At 49.9% G+C, this 15,383-nt stretch overlaps 1 protein-coding gene across 1 annotated transcript in view; it reads right to left on the reverse strand.

Moving 5' to 3' along the window:
* NEURL1B (neuralized E3 ubiquitin protein ligase 1B) overlaps positions 1-14,687 on the reverse strand; it is a 32,188-nt gene extending 17,501 nt beyond the window's left edge. The window contains exon 1 of the mRNA XM_069029012.1: positions 14,600-14,687. Within this exon, the coding sequence (XP_068885113.1) occupies positions 14,600-14,630 (31 nt within the window). The 5' untranslated portion in view covers positions 14,631-14,687. The remainder of the gene's footprint in view (positions 1-14,599) is intronic.
* Positions 14,688-15,383: the final 696 nt, after the last annotated feature.

The raw sequence follows: 15,383 nt of genomic DNA on the forward strand, positions 1-15,383 counted from the left end.
GGACTGGGATTTGTTGAAGAGCTGCAAGAACTTCTGCCTGCCATAATCACTGACACTGAAATGCTCCATGCCCTCAGCCTCCTCCTGCTGCCAGAGCAGCACGTAAGGACCATGAATGCAAATAAACTCCCCGCTTCCATTGAGCCTTTTCTCCTGGCCAGCTGCACCAAGTCATCTGCACCAGGGGTTTATAAATAGTGACCATGTCATTCCAATGCTAATGGCTTTTAGTGAAATTGAAGGATGGCACGCATTCCTGTTTAATACCCTCGGAGCTGCAGCTCCATTCCATGCCATGGTTTCAATCCAGCGCTCATGGAAAGACTTGGCACATCCTTCCCACAGCCCATCCATGTGCTGCTTCCAGCACGGACAGGAACACAAAGAGGGAAATCATTTAGTTGTCTCCCTGATGCAGGAAACCCACCCATCCCCTACAGACAGGCACTGCACCACGAGGGCAGCTTGTGACATGGGGGGGAAAAAAGCTTTGAAGAGCAATAGTGGCGATTTGGCTTCACTTTCCATGCATTGTTCTCCGAAAAGCCCCAAAAAGCTGGTGTTTACCTTATCTTCATCCCTCTGGATTTGGCCTGTACAATCTACACGCCTTTCCCACCTCCCAAAAGCATGTTTGGAGCAAGGCCAGGACATGAGCTGTGCTGTCAGAGCCCTCACGGGTCCGTGGGTGACTCAGGTGGGGCGTGAGGGGCTCGAGCCAGGAGCGTTACAAGCCGAGCGTGACTTCCACACTCACTAAAAACACCAGAAAACTTCCCCTGAGCACGGGGAGGAAGAAAAGCTGCAGAAAACAACAGGTCTGAGCAACCTGGTCTGGTGAAGGTGTCCCTTCCACAGCAGGGGGGTGCAATGAGATGATCTTTAAGTCTCTTCCAACCCAAACCGTGGTGGGATTTTACGAAGGGCAAAGCCAGAAGGTGGAGGGATGCTGCAGGTGCAGGAAGGAGAGCCTGGCCATTCATTCCACCTTCAACTTTTCCCCAAAACCCCTCAAGATAAAAGGAACAAAGCTGCCATTTTTCTTTGCTTCCTCATCTTTACAGAAGCCTCTTTTGTCTTTATCTCTCTTCACAGTGGTTCTAAGGGTCTCTTTTTTTTCTCCTCTTAATTACAACTTCTCTACACTCCAAAGAATTTAATTTAATAGGAAAAAAAAAAAACAGTGGAGCTATTCCAGTCCAAACAGGGATGGATACCCAGAGAGTCATCAGATTTAACAGTGGCACCCATAGAGGGCTTTTGATGTGACCTAACAGAGCCAAAAACCCCAGGAAAAGGGGGGAAAAGGCCTCTAGGAAGGTGTTCTTCCCAGTAAGCCCCGCTTCCAGCATTTTTTAACAGTTCCTTTTCTATTTACACACAATTTAAACAGTGATCTGGCAGCAGGAGGGGAAAATGCTTGGGGAAGAACGCATGGCCGAGGAAGCTAAATAAAGCAGTGGCCAGGTCTTCAATCATCCTATATTTTATATATACAAAGGCTGCGATCCCACTAAGCTTTTCCAAAACAATATGTAAAGAATCCAAAACAGGGCAGAGCAATGGTAATAACTGGTTATAATTAAATCAGGGGGACAGCACAGCTCTGCTCCTCTGCCAGGAATGGCTGAGGGACAGTGGGACTGGTGGGACTGGGAGCTCTTATGGGGCTGTGCTGGTGGGCTGGTGCCTCAGGCCAGCACTGTCCCAGCAGGGAGATTTCAAGTAAATTCAGTGCTGGCCAAACCTTCTTTCTGAAGGATCTGAAGAGCTGATGACCTCGCTCAACTCATGTTCAGTCCAAACTGTACAATAACATCACATATTTTGTTGGCTGTTTTAGTTAATATTCAGACAAATAAGCTGTGGCTTTTTTCTAAATACTTCAGAAACAAATCCAAAAAAATTTTTTTTTAAAGGGAAAAGAAAGAAAAAGTTTTAAAAATGAAAAAGGTACAATTCTGGTCCAGAAACACAGGAAAACATCCCACTAAAGAAAAAAAGATGCAGCCTTCTTTTCCTTAGCTGAGATTTTTAAACATGCAGACTTCTCTGCTAAGCTGTGAAGGCAGTCTAACAGGCAGGTGGTTGTGCAACACTTGGCTGCTGCATGGCTCAGCTCTGAGATCCTTTACCCTGATATCTGCAGGAATTAATAAGAGGAAACAAGACCCACTTCAAGACATTAAAGTGTCCAAACAAGAAAAAAACCCCATGGTCATGCCATTGCTGGACACGCCATGACCTCAGCCCCCTTCCTTCATCTCAAGTGTCTTCAATTATTTCAACACCAGAAGGGTTGGAGCAAGAGAGGTTTATTTTTAGGCCTCCGTGTCAGTCTTAATTCCAGCACACCTAAATCAACATCAACATTTTTCTCCTTTTTCTCTCTTTGTGGCATCACAGCCAAAATAGGAGAGAGGCAGGTGAACTAAAACGATTCCTTGCGTTGTTGACGAGCCAGAAAATGACCAAAACCTTTTTTTGTTGCTCCCTGCCCCAGAGGAAAGAATCACTGGGGTGAAAGTGTGAATATAGAGCAAACAGCACTGCAATGTCCTGGTCCAGGCAGTATCAAGCCCTAATTTACACCTTGTTTTCTCACCTTTTTAAGGTGGAGCTTGGACTGTTGTTCAGCAGAACACATTTGGTTCAATACCTTCCAGACAGTTCACTGCAGAGCTGCAAGTTGTTGTTATCATTGTAGCTGTGGTTTGGGGTGGTTTTTTTTTTATTTCTCATTGATCATTTCCACCTCTAAACCCCAGTGCACAGTCCAACAGCACTCCTTGGTAACTGCAGAATTGGGAATATTAAAAATCCCACATGAAACAACATGAACAGCTGCCTGAACCCTCCCATTTCCACCCAGATGGCTCTTGTTTCAATTAACGGAATCAAACTAATTCAGAGCCATTCACTGGCCTTGTTTGGACTTACTTGGAAAAACACACCTATAAATCACATCTGAAAAATTGTGAAGAGAGAAAGAACTTGTTCCTCTTTGGGCAGTCCTTTTTTGTTTTGTTTTTCTTTTTTTTGTTTTGTTTGTGGGGGTTTTATTGGTGGAACAAAATTTTATTACCAAAATACACACTTATGTGTTGACAGCTCAGAGTCTCTGTGGTTCTGGCCACGATAAAACACAACTCCACACTGTTCCTCCAGTTCTTCAAAACACAGGGCACCCAGAGGCTCCCATTTGCATCATCTCCCTGGGATTCTGAGCTGGAAAAGGGATGCCAAATGTACAGGAAGCCTGAAGTCATCAAAACAGCCACACCAAGGGATTTCCCTGGTCCCAAATCCATCAGACACTGAGTGGTATGGGTCTCACTGCTCATGGAGCATTTTGAAATGCCAAATCACAACAGCCAGAGCTGCAGGAAAATCAGCACAGAATCCCAGAATCATTTTAGTTGAAAAAGATCTCCAAGCCCACCAAGTCCAGCCTGTGCCCCATCCCCACCTTGTCACCAGCCCAGAGCTCTGAGTGCCACCTCCAGCCCTTCCTTGGGCACCTCCAGGGATGGGCACTCCAAACCTCCCTGGGCAGCCCCTGCCAAGGCCTGAGCACCCTTTCCATGGGGAAATTCCTGCTGCTGTCCACCCTGAGCCTCCCCTGGCCCAGCCTGAGGCCGTTCCCTCTCCTCCTGTCCCTGTTCCCTGGCAGCAGAGCCCGACCCCCCCGGCTGCCCCCTCCTGCCAGGGACTTGTGCAGAGCCACAAGGTCCCCCCTGAGCCTCCTTTGCTCCAGCCTGAGCCCCTTTCCAGCTCCCTCAGCCCCTCCTGGGGCTCCAGACCCTTCCCAGCTCCCTCAGCTGCTTCTCATGGGATTTACAAGGAGGCCTAGGAGGAGATGGGGACAAGGATTTGTTCCCAACCTGAAGGACACACATCTGCTGGTGATTTGGGTTCACTCAGCACTTTCCTCTCCACAATCTGAGGATTCTTAACAGTGCTCCCAGTACCACTGCAAACCCTGGGATTATCCAGAAGACAGGGAGAGCTTGGGAAGAGCCTTGCCTGGGTAGGGCAGAGACCCAAGGTGTGAGTCTGTGGTGATGAGTGACAGCTGGAGATGCACAGCAGCACCCTCTCCAAAGGGATGCAGGAATGGGCACAGAAAGGGGAAATGCAGGAATTTGAGCACAGAAACATCCTCAGCACTGCCCTACCCAACATTTCTGCCCATCACCTTTAGCCCTCTGCAAAGGAGGAGAGCAGGAGTGCAAGATAAGGAGGCGGGGAGCGAGTCAGGGAGGGGGGAAATACGGCCAAAACCCAGAGGCACAACAGGGAAAGCTTCTCCCTCCTTCTGGGACTGTGCAACGAGGTCACACCATCAATCTCATCGCACAGGAAAATCTGAGCAAGTGCTTAAGGGCTGCTTGACGTGGTTTGGAGAGCGATTCCACCAGCGTGCCCACAGACTTTGGTATTTACAGGAGTGCAGCTAATTTGCACGGGGCTATAAACATTGGCTAAACAGGAATGCAGACAGAAAGATGCTCTGAAAAGAGTTTGGTTTAAAATGAGAAGTGGTGTTGACCTCTCAGGGAGGAATGTCCCTCTGCTCAGAGATGGTCAGCTGAGTGCTCAACGAGGGTGGGAGAATCAAGGAGCTCACCCAGGGAGCTGGGAAGGAAATTCTTATTTTTGTTTTGCTTCTCAAAGTAGCTTTTAATATTTCCAAGAGCAAGAGGCATTCTGAAAGAAACACAATCCCTCGAAACATAACTTTGAAAAGGGGCTCGTTTTGAATCAAAATAAATTTTGAAGAGGAAATATGTGAACACACTCCTACTAAGTGATAAACTCCAGCTGTTCCACACAGGGCTGGCGTGGCAGGGAGAAATAACTCACAAATAATTTTATTAATTAACCATCAGAGTGTCCTCGTGAGCTGATGGGAGACCCCCCACCCTGGGCTCCCCACAAAAGGGAAATAATCTGCCCTGGAAACCATCAGATTGAGGGAGGAAAGGACTGTTTCAATTGATTAATTATGAATATTAAACAAATCAAGCTTTGAAGCTTAGTTCATAACGAGCCAAACTTCCACTATTGTTCTGCTTGGAAAAATCCAACTCTCCAGACAGCATCTGTCAATCTAATCATTATGTAGTTAAATGAGGGAGAAAAAAATGTGTTCTCTCTCACCTGCAAAAGCTATCTGAGCCTTGTAATTATTTGCCTTGATAAATTTAATTCGAGTTTTCCCTTCCAGATTTGACTGGTCAAGTTAAACTATAAAGATTATTCATGGAAAAGCAACCACAGTTGGTTACTAGGATACAAAAAATCACTTAGTATGTTCCTCCAATGAATAATCCCAGGCAGAACACACACAAATTCAATAAATTATGAATTTCTCGGTCTCTCTTACATAAACATTGGGGTTGCAGAGGCATTTCTTGGAAGCCTTTAATATAAATTCATCTCTTAATGACTGTGCACTAGCAAAACAAACAGAGGGGATGGCTGAGCCCTGCAGGTGAGCTGCATCCTTTGTCTAGACATGGAAGTTCTGGCAGCAGGCGGGGTGCCCAGGGCAGCAGATCCATGGCTGCCATATCTCGGAGCAGACCCTGGAATCTGGCACGCTCACAGGCCGTGGCACAGAGGGTGACGTCAGCAGCAAAGCTAATTTGGAAGAAAGGAATTCTTATTCCAGAAAAAAAAGAAAAAAAAAATAAAAAATCCCCATTTCCTGCACAATTCCATGGATCTGAAAGGTCTTACATAAAGCACTTGTCAGATGTCTGAAGGCACGAGGCAGAAAGAATTACGGAGTTGTTTAGGCTGGAGAAGGTCTCGGAGATTATCGAGTCCAACCTCTGAGGAAGGCAGGGAGAAGTTTTCCTGCATCCATCCGAGGCCCCCAGCACAAGGACGGGCAAAGCACCCTGGAATCAGACAGAGCCTGCCCCGAGCCCCTCTGACACCCTTTGCACACCACTCGGGAGGCTGATGGTGGTCACTGAACCCCGTCTGCGCTCTGTGCGCGTCTCTTCCCATCCCTCCCGGTATCCCTGGAAAACGGCGATCCCCAGGCGCGACCCGGCACGAACCGCTGCTCCAGGCCGGGGTATTTACAGCCCCGCTACAGGGGCTGACATCACTCCCTATAAACTTTACCCGAGACGGATTTCCTTGAAATTGTGCCTTGTGACGCTTCCGTCCTTCTCACCCTCTGCCTTTGATCACATCAGCGGCTGGAGCTGCTCTGCTGCTGCCAAAGCACCCGGGAATTGCTGCTTAAGGCTCACGGATCAGCTGCCAGGGTGGAGATGCGCCCTGCACCCCGCACAGGACACCTCCCTGCCTGCCATTCTGAGGTACCTGCGAGGGGGAAGATGTTCTTTATCTCCCCAAGCAACAGCCACATAGTAAATTCTTTCAGTTTTCATTCTTGGAAACCTTTTTAGTTCGCAGGACAAAATAATCAAGAGTTTTTGCTGGTGTCCTGAGGGGAGCACCACCACAGAATGGCCCCTAAAGAGGTCACGGGGGGACATGGCTTTTTGCCAGGAGCCTACAGGGATCATCAAGCCCACCTTTAGCCCTGGTAGTCCAGTTCTACTCATTCTGTTCCTAGCTGATTGATAACAAATAAAAATAACAACTTGTTCTTTAAGATCACCAGCGATTGAAATATTTATTGTATTCCACCAACGCTTTGCATCGGTGTTAACCTGCCTGGCTGCATTCAGGGGAGCACATGCTCAAAATTCCTGGTCCTGTCTTCTCCCCAAAATTCACTGCAGCCTCTTAGCTCTTCCTTGAACAGAATTTGAGCCACCCCCAGGACACCACACCAGGCAGATCTCAAGTGGTGCTTTGTGTTCCCAGAAAAATAAAAGCTCCATCAAACCGTGTCAAGGTTAAGACCCCAAGAAACAGCAATTTTCCCTCATTAGGAATTATGCTTTCAACCTGAGGAGATAACTTTTGAACTGCACTCCACAAATTCCAGAAGACAGCAAGGCGAGCAGCCGGTGTCCCGATGAGACCAAAGCAGATAACAGGCTCAGGAAAGCTGCTGCCACTGTGCCCGTTATCTCTGAGCAGAGCAAGATAAACTTGAATGAAATTATTTCATTTGCGCTGCCAAATGGGATATCCTATCTTTTATCTTTGGCTTCTCCAGGCAGGGCCTGGAGGATTTAATGTTTGAGTTATGGAGGAGGGCAAAAATCAAAAATCTTTATTCCCTGGCATTTGGAATCCTGATGGAAAACTTTTGCCCAAGGAAATTCTTTCTCGACTGACTGTTTTCCCTGTGTTGCCACATGGGCAACAAAAATCAGAGCTTTGCTTTTATGTGTCTATTTATTTCTGCCACATAACCATTAGACATTATTCTGTCAGGAGTGCAATCACAGGAAAATGGTCAAAACAGAATTCCTAAAGTAAAAAATGATCATTATTATGTAAAAATCCACAGTAAGACCAGCAAACTTCAAAAATGAAACCTGTTACATCCAACTACCCACCCCACAAACACAACTCCATCCATCTTTCTCCCTTCAAAGCATCAGCAGCTCTTCAAAAAAACCCTATATGTGATTTCCCAGCTGCACTGGGAAAGCTTTGGAGTGCAGTCGGATGGTTGTGTCTTGAAGGAATCTTCCTGTGCAATTCAAGCTAGAAATCATTTCTTATCTTCTGATTTGGTTTCCTTACAGTAGAAAGGTGCAGAAAGGAAAAAAAATAAAACTGAAAAAAAAACCCCTCCAGGTTTTGCTGGAAAAGGGGAAGGATTGGGGGCTGATCCTCCCAGAAGGAGATTTCGGAGCTGCTCCATTGCCAGAGGTCTGAAAGAACCCAGGGAGAAAAAAGCTCCTGGGTGGAAAGCGAGCCCTGCTTACACAAAGCAGAGGAGGAGATCTCCCTGGACACAGAGGGGAAAACAAATTAACAAGCAAGAAATCACTTTCTCCTCCCTCCCTCCTCCCCAAAGCCCCACTTCAACTGCTCAGACACCAGGAATTCGTGTTCCAGCACTCAGTAATTGAGACAACAGGGCATGCAGGTCTGAAGGGAAAAGCTGGCACAGGTGAGCTGAAATAAAGCTTTCAAGCAGACATCTCAGTGCCAGTGATTCATTCTTTTTCTCATACACAGGGGAAACAAACACAGCCATCATCAAGATCGGGAGCAACACAGAGTAAACAGCATCTCCTTCCCACCAAAAAAGTCCTCCCATAGGCACAGATCTTATCTAAGGGAGCCTTGGGAAGGGCCTGGCCCTGCTGATGCCTCTGGGGAGAAGAGGTGGGATGGGCAGGAATGCGGAGAAGTGGTAGAACCTCACTAAAGGCACCAAAAAACCACGGGGACCACTGGCCCAGGGCCTGTCCCCTCCAGGACACAGCAGCTCGCTGACATCGAGGGCAAGGGTGGAGAAGCCGCCTGAATGAGAGGACAGAACAAAGTCTGGAAATCCTCCTGCAGCCAAACTTCCTCCAGCTGCCGCAGACAGAAAAACTTCCCCAAGATGGGAGGAGGAGCCCGGCCCTTCCCCACGGCCCTTCAGGCTCCCACCTCCTTCCGCACTTGCTGGCAGCTGAGCACACCTCTACCCTCTGGGTAAGTCTGGCGCATTTGGGTGCCAGGGAGCCCCAGATGTGGCCCAGGAGCTCCCGAGGAGCGGGGAAGGTGCAGGTCGTGAGTCAGCCCCGTGTTCTGGCTGCTGTGCCCGGCACAGGACTCCAAACTGCTCCCAAAAACTGCTGCGGGCAGGGGAAGGGCGACAAACACATAAGACCCGTGGAAATACAAAGAGAAGAGATGAAGGAGATCGCACACACCTTCCCCGTAGGGAAATTCATTTGGGATCCGCCACGTGTTTCAGGGAATCTCACCCAGCCTGGTCCCATCCTGCAGCACATGAAGCCACCCCAGCCGGCAGCCCCTGGGCTCTCCCTGGCTCTGCCCCTGCCTGGTGCTGCCAATTTGCTTCCCTGCTTCTCTCCTGAACCCACCACATCCATCACGGTGACGTGCGCGCTCCACCTTAGGAAAGCCTGCTCCTAATTTAGCTGCCGAGCCGCACAGATAGGCTCTGTAAACAGTGGGATGCTGAGGAGAAGGGAAATGTTTCCTTTCAAGGCAAACCCTGCCGCAGGACACTGACTGCCCGAAAGCGCAGCTCCAGAACCCAAGGAGCTCGGCTGCTGAATCCACTGGCGCTCAGGAGGACAGAGGTGCTTATTATTTGCATTCCTGATTGGGAAGCCAGGGAATGTGACTGGCGAGGAGGATCCTCGCTAGGACAGGGAGAGAAACCCGGCATAAGCCTGGCAAGTGACTCATCCTTCTCCTGTCAAATAAACATTAATGCCCGCACATCCAAACCTGACTGCCGGCGGTTAAACACCTTAAACATCCCTAAGCACTTCCATAGGTTGTCAAACGATAACGTGCTGGGAAGCAGCGATTTCCTCTGCCTGCGGGGAGGGCTTTCCGAGGGTTTTGCCTACACACACAGACTCTGGGGTGGGATTTCAGGCATCTACAGGAGGGTGAGATGCTGACAACACGGGTCCTCCTGGCCTGCAGCAATTATCGGAAGAAATAAATAGGAATAAAAGGGGGGAAAGTGCTGTTTGCCAGACCTCTGAGCAAAGCAATTCCCCTCTGGAGCATGAACAATAAAAGAGACGAGAGGGCACCTGCCCAGCACTACCCAGTGGAGAGCAAGGGAAAGCTCTGGCTTTAATGACACACTTGGCACTGAGCTGTGTGTGTGTGACAGCCCATGGGCCACGGGGAATGACACAGCTCCATTTAACGCTGGCCTGGGAGGGGATGCCTGCCTGGAGCGGAGCACAGTCATTCCTCCAGCCTCGACAGCCGAGGTGCCAAAGGCAGCGCTGGGTTCATCGTGCCAGTTGGCTGCAGCAGGGTTTGGGGCATGCACAGTGGTTAAAGAGAGGCCTCAGTACACAATCAATCTGTTCCAGCTCTAAATCACACAGAAGGCTGAGCAGCTTCACAGGTTTCCTTTTGGAGAGTGGAAAAGCAAAAGGCTGTTAAGAAGGCAGTGAATTAATAATTTTTTTTTTTTTTTTTTTTGCACTTCTATGACCTTCCTCCTGGAGATGCTTCATAATTAATTAACTCTCGTACCCCCATGTGAGCCAGGGTTTCCTACCTTCCTTACATTCAAAGTAATTCTGTGATAAAGCCACTTGCTCAAAGGTCACACGGGGAGTCATCAAAATCCAGACTCTCAAAACCTCAACTCCCAGCCTAAGGATGCAGAAAAACAGGCAGAATAGGGCTGGATTAACACCTGCAGTCAGTGTTGATCAGCGCTGAACCAAACCCAAACCAAAAACTGGTTTGAACAGGTACCTTTTTCACTCAAACCAGAACAACCTGAAGTGGTATTTTGTAGTTTTCTTGAAGTCAGACTGGAGCCAAATCAAACAATTTACTGAACTCCTGACAAAAACAAGAACTCCTCCCACAGTGCATCACTAGCAACTGAGGGGGGAGGGACCAGAAAACAAATCTAAACAAAAGTGCTCCTTGAAGTGAGATTTTAGCCCCTGGAAAAGGCAGACAGATCTTTTCCCACTGAGTGGACTTTGCTCCTCATTTCTTAGAAGAGAAGTGAATCGGTATTTTGAAAAGGAATACACAGAAATGTCATTTTTAACCCACAAGCTGTAAATTCCTGCTGCTCTGCTGTAACCAGGACTTTCCAGCCATCCCCGTTTCACCTGGCAGATGGGAGCACCAGCCTGATGAAGGTCTAAACTTGGGATTTCTGCCTTGTTGAGAGCAGGTTAATGATCAGAAGCCTTTTCCTTAAGAATACAAAATAATTTCTTGCAACGAAGTCACTTCTGCCAGAACAAGCCCCATTCTCCCTCGTGTTTACCAGACACAAATGCCACTCATACTTGGTATTCCTTGCAGTTGTGAGGAAAGCTGTGGGAGAAGCACAGCAATCAGATCCCAGCCAGATTCTAAAAAGGGAATTTGGCTCCTTTGTTAAATACCAATGCCCCTATTTGGGTCAGGACCAACAACTGGATCCCAACTGGAAAGTCCTGCACTTGCTGAGTGCCTCCTGCCCACCCTGCCTGTCCCAGCAGCTGTCCACCTTCACCCTGTCACCACGGCGACACTGCTGCCGCCCCAGCCTCCAGGACGCTGCTCCTCAGAAGGGTTTCCATGGATCACGGGGATTTTCCCCTCTCCCAAGCCTGCCCCGCTGAGCTCCCGGCATCTTCCTGCTCACACTGGTTCTTAACGATTTTCCGAGCCCTGTGCGTGCCACGGAGAGCAATCAGCCCGGAGAAATGAGTTCCATGGAGGAAGGAGCCCCATCCACGACACCAGGGTGGTTTGTCGTGCTTCCTGCTCCTCTCACCCCAACTCCAGAGCGATTCCCTGCGCAGCCCCGCAGGAAACCGGGCACAGAGCCATGAATCCCACGGAAGCAGCAGCCCTCAGCCTCCCGGCAGCCAGGTGCTGCCCGTCACCTGCAGTGCTGCACAGCCACTTCAGCACCTGCAGGAGCCGGGAACACGCCGTGCCTCAGGAACCAACAATTCCCTTCTGCCTCCCCACCCGCCCGCAAACCACCTCGGACAGCGGGCAGCGAGCGGGGGGGAGGCGAGGGGAGCAGGGAAACAGCGACATCCAAGCGTGAATTCCCAGCCTGGGCTGGAGATGCAGTGGGAGATCCTCCTCCTCCTCCAGGAGATGCGGGAGGGCCGGCGCCGCTCCCGGAGCATCCCAGAGGCAGCATCCGTGTCGTGCCGTGTATCGTTTAGCTGTCACCCAGATAAGAGCGGCTTCCAGCAGCACCTCAGGCCTGTTGTTAAGCATATCTGACACATCCCAGCTCTTTTCCCTTCAAATGCCTCCTCACCCCGTTCAAATATAGAAGCTGCCTCTCATTAGCCACAGCCTCATTACTCATTTCAGCGCCGCTCGGGTTGGAACCTCGCTGTTAATTTGACAAAGCCTGGGCCCATTGTGTGTTAACCAGAGGATACTTGGCAAACACGAGTTTCCCAAGCTCCCGGCACAAATTCCTCCGGCACCGATGGCGTGTGCTCTTGTATCATTCCATGGAAATGTGGGGAGAAACGGATGAGGCTGGGCAAGGATTTAAAAGATGCAACCAGCCCGGTTTGCCTCAAGCACATTTGGACAAAGGTAAAAAAATGAGTCGTCTTCAATAGGATTTAAAACTGAATTCTGCTGTTTGAGAAAAGCATTGCCCTTTCTATATAAAACCTGAATTGTTGCTTGTTTGGCTTTTCCAGGAGCCAGATCCCTCCACGTTCCCTCTACATTTGATTTCATGGAAAAGGCTTTTCCTACCTTGAGCTATTTATGGTGAACAAAACAACAGAAGTGATTCTGCAGTGGGTCAATTTAACACAAGTAAGCAAATTTCAGTTTGAAGATGTTCTGTTTGGTTGTTTGGGTTTTATTAAGAAGTTTCTTCAGTCCATGGGACAGAGAGCAATTCCTCTGTTAGGCAAAATGAGAGGGAAAGTGCATTGCTCAGTCTGCAGGGTGAAGAAGGAGGTGCATTTTGGACCAAGAAAAGGAAAGACTTAATTCTGACTGATAATCTTTGAGTAATTCTAAACAGCCCTTGCATTTATAAATAGGATTTCATCCAACCATTCAGTCTTCTGGAAAAACTTTCTAATTTTCAAAAGGACTATTCCAAGAACAGTTCTAAACCTGCTTCTCCTCCGCAATACCATTTGGATAATGAAAGACAAACAATCCATCTGAAATTCAATTTCATATGAAAAATTGCTGAATGGGGTCCAACCCGACAAAAGACATTTATAAACTTCCAAATTGCAAACATCCAAAAGCTCCTCTGCAGCCACAGGTTAACAGCTCCCTTGGACTGTCATTACTCTTGTAAAAAGCAAACTGAATTTGGGGGAAAGACACGTTTCCAGCGTCATCCAGCCCTCAGCAAAGGCATTCAAGTGTCCTGCATAGCTTTGCCTTGCACAATTTGACAAATGTTTGCAAATGGACCATCCCCAGCGGTGCAATCCTCCCAGACAGCCTCCACCTGGAGGGACACCACCGAGATTTCCTAGGCCACCAGAACAAATGTTTGAGCTGGGAGGTTGCCATAAATCAAGCCTTCATTTTTCCCCCATCAAACTTTTCCTTTTTAACGAATCCTTTTGAAAGCACCGCGAGGAAGTCCTGAATCACGGAGCTGCGGTGCAGCTGATGTCATCCCTTTTTTTAAATTCACGTGTGTAAGGCTGAGCATGTGGAGGCTGCTCAGGAGAGACTGTTCTAGCACCAGGCAGAAGGGCTGATACAACTCCCAGCCTTCTGGAACAGAGCTCTCAGCGAGATCCCACGGCCCAGCAGGTATGGATATTTTTCCTTTGGGAAGTTCCAGCCTGACCGAGGTAACCTCTGCTGACCCAAAGATGTTCCCCTGGCTTTTTCCCCCCCATCCCAGGTTTTTTTGCACGTGCCCCCAGCTGAAAAGCCAACCCACAAAATAAAATTTCTCCAAGGTCATGCACTCCTCACGACGCCTTTATTTGCCAGTTGGAGAAGTATTTAAAAAAATGAAAACTTCCTTATTGTGAAAGGAGCTAATGTCCCATTTAAATGTAACAGAGAACGAGAGGAGATGCAACTAGAAATCTAATCACTGCTTCATAGCTAAACCACAAGCTTAGCAGCTTTCTTTTGTGCCCTCAAGGTCCCAGGCACCCTCTCTTCGCAAAGACAATATACGGCGCATCCAAATGCAAATCTATTCCTCTCTTTATTTCTATATTCAGCTCCCTGGCTGATTACAGGGAGACGTGTATGTGTTCAATAGGTCCTCCTGCTTCTTTAAATAAGTTTAATAATACCCTTTTTATTTATGGGAGCCTGAAGTACAAAGGATGCAATGCAGGAGCTCTGCAAGAGCAGAAAGAGAAGAAAAGCAAAGTAGCTGAAGATACAGCCTGGCAAGGGCTCAGTAATTCAACACTGTTGATTCTATAGAGACCAACTGTTTTTATTATGCACAGATTCTCCGAGGGGGGGAAAAGCCCCACAGTTACGAACTTGCAAAGGAAAAGAATCTGTACAGCTCTTGTGTAAGTGCAGAATTGGCTAAAAAGGCAGTTTTCAAACCAGGGCAGCCCACCGAACATTTCAGACCCCACTGCAGTTTTCTTCCGGCGACTCCGAACAACTGCGGTCTCTCCCCATTAAAAAGTTGGATTAAAAAAAAAAAAAAAAAAACATAACGAGAAGGGGAAATGAACCAGAAAGCCCCTCCAAGGACTCGGTCCGAGGGCTGGGAATCGCCGCTCCAGCTGCGGGATCAGCCCCGCTTCACCCCGCGGGCGCAGCCGTGCCCCGCGCTCAGCATCCCCGCCCGCCGCGGTCACCGAAAACGAGCACATTTTAAAAATTCCTGAAACGCCCGGCTTCTCCCGGGATTGCTGACACGCTCGGCTTCTCCCGGGGAGCCTCGGACCGGGGGGTGGGGAGCACAGCTGCCGCCGCTCGCCCGCAGCATCCCCGGGGCAGGACGCGCCCCCCGCCCGCAGCCCCGCGCCCCGGCCGGTACCTGCCAGCGTCTTGTGCACCGTGTTGCCCATCGCTCGCTCGCTCGGCGGCGCGGCGGAGCCCGGGGCCGCCCGGAGCTCCGCAGGGCCATGGACAGCGCCCGCCTCCCGCCGCCGCTCCGCGCCCGCCCCCGCCCCGCCCCGCGGAGCCGCCCCGCCCGAGCCGCGGGTGCTGCTGCTCTGCCCCCATCGCTGCCCCGGTGCCTCTCCGGGATGTGCTGCTCTGCCCCCATCGCTGCCCCGGTGCCTCTCCGGGATGTGCTGCTCTGCCCCCATCGCTGCCCCGGTGCCTCTCCGGGATGTGCTGCTCTGCCCCCATCGCTGCCCCGGTGCCCCTCTCCGGGATGTGCTGCTCTGCCCCTCTCCGTGATGTGCTGCTCTGCCCCCATCCCTGCCCCGGTGCCCCTCTCCGGGATGTGCTGCTCTGCCCCTCTCCGGGATGTGCTGCCCTGCTCCCATCCCTGCCCCGGTGCCCCTCCGGCGGTGTGGAGCTCCGGGGAGCACCCGCTGGCATCTATCGGAGGAGCTGCCAGCCGGGGCTTTGGGCAAACGCGTGCCCGGCTCTTCCCCGGAGCCCCCAGAGACCCCCGAGAGACCTTTTGCCTCTCCCTCCTAGGAAAAAAAAAAAAAAATCCTCTTTGTCCCGTAGCACAAGCCCACCTGTGCATCAGCAACACCTTCCCGAAGGGCACCGCCTGCACTGGGGGACACTGGGGGTCGAGAAAGCTGAGCTCTTTCCCCCTCCGTGCCATTTCCTTGCGGGTGACCTTGGATAAGCCACTTTGC

Source organism: Aphelocoma coerulescens, chromosome 13, assembly GCF_041296385.1.
Source record: "Aphelocoma coerulescens isolate FSJ_1873_10779 chromosome 13, UR_Acoe_1.0, whole genome shotgun sequence".
Lineage (NCBI taxonomy): Eukaryota > Metazoa > Chordata > Aves > Passeriformes > Corvidae > Aphelocoma > Aphelocoma coerulescens.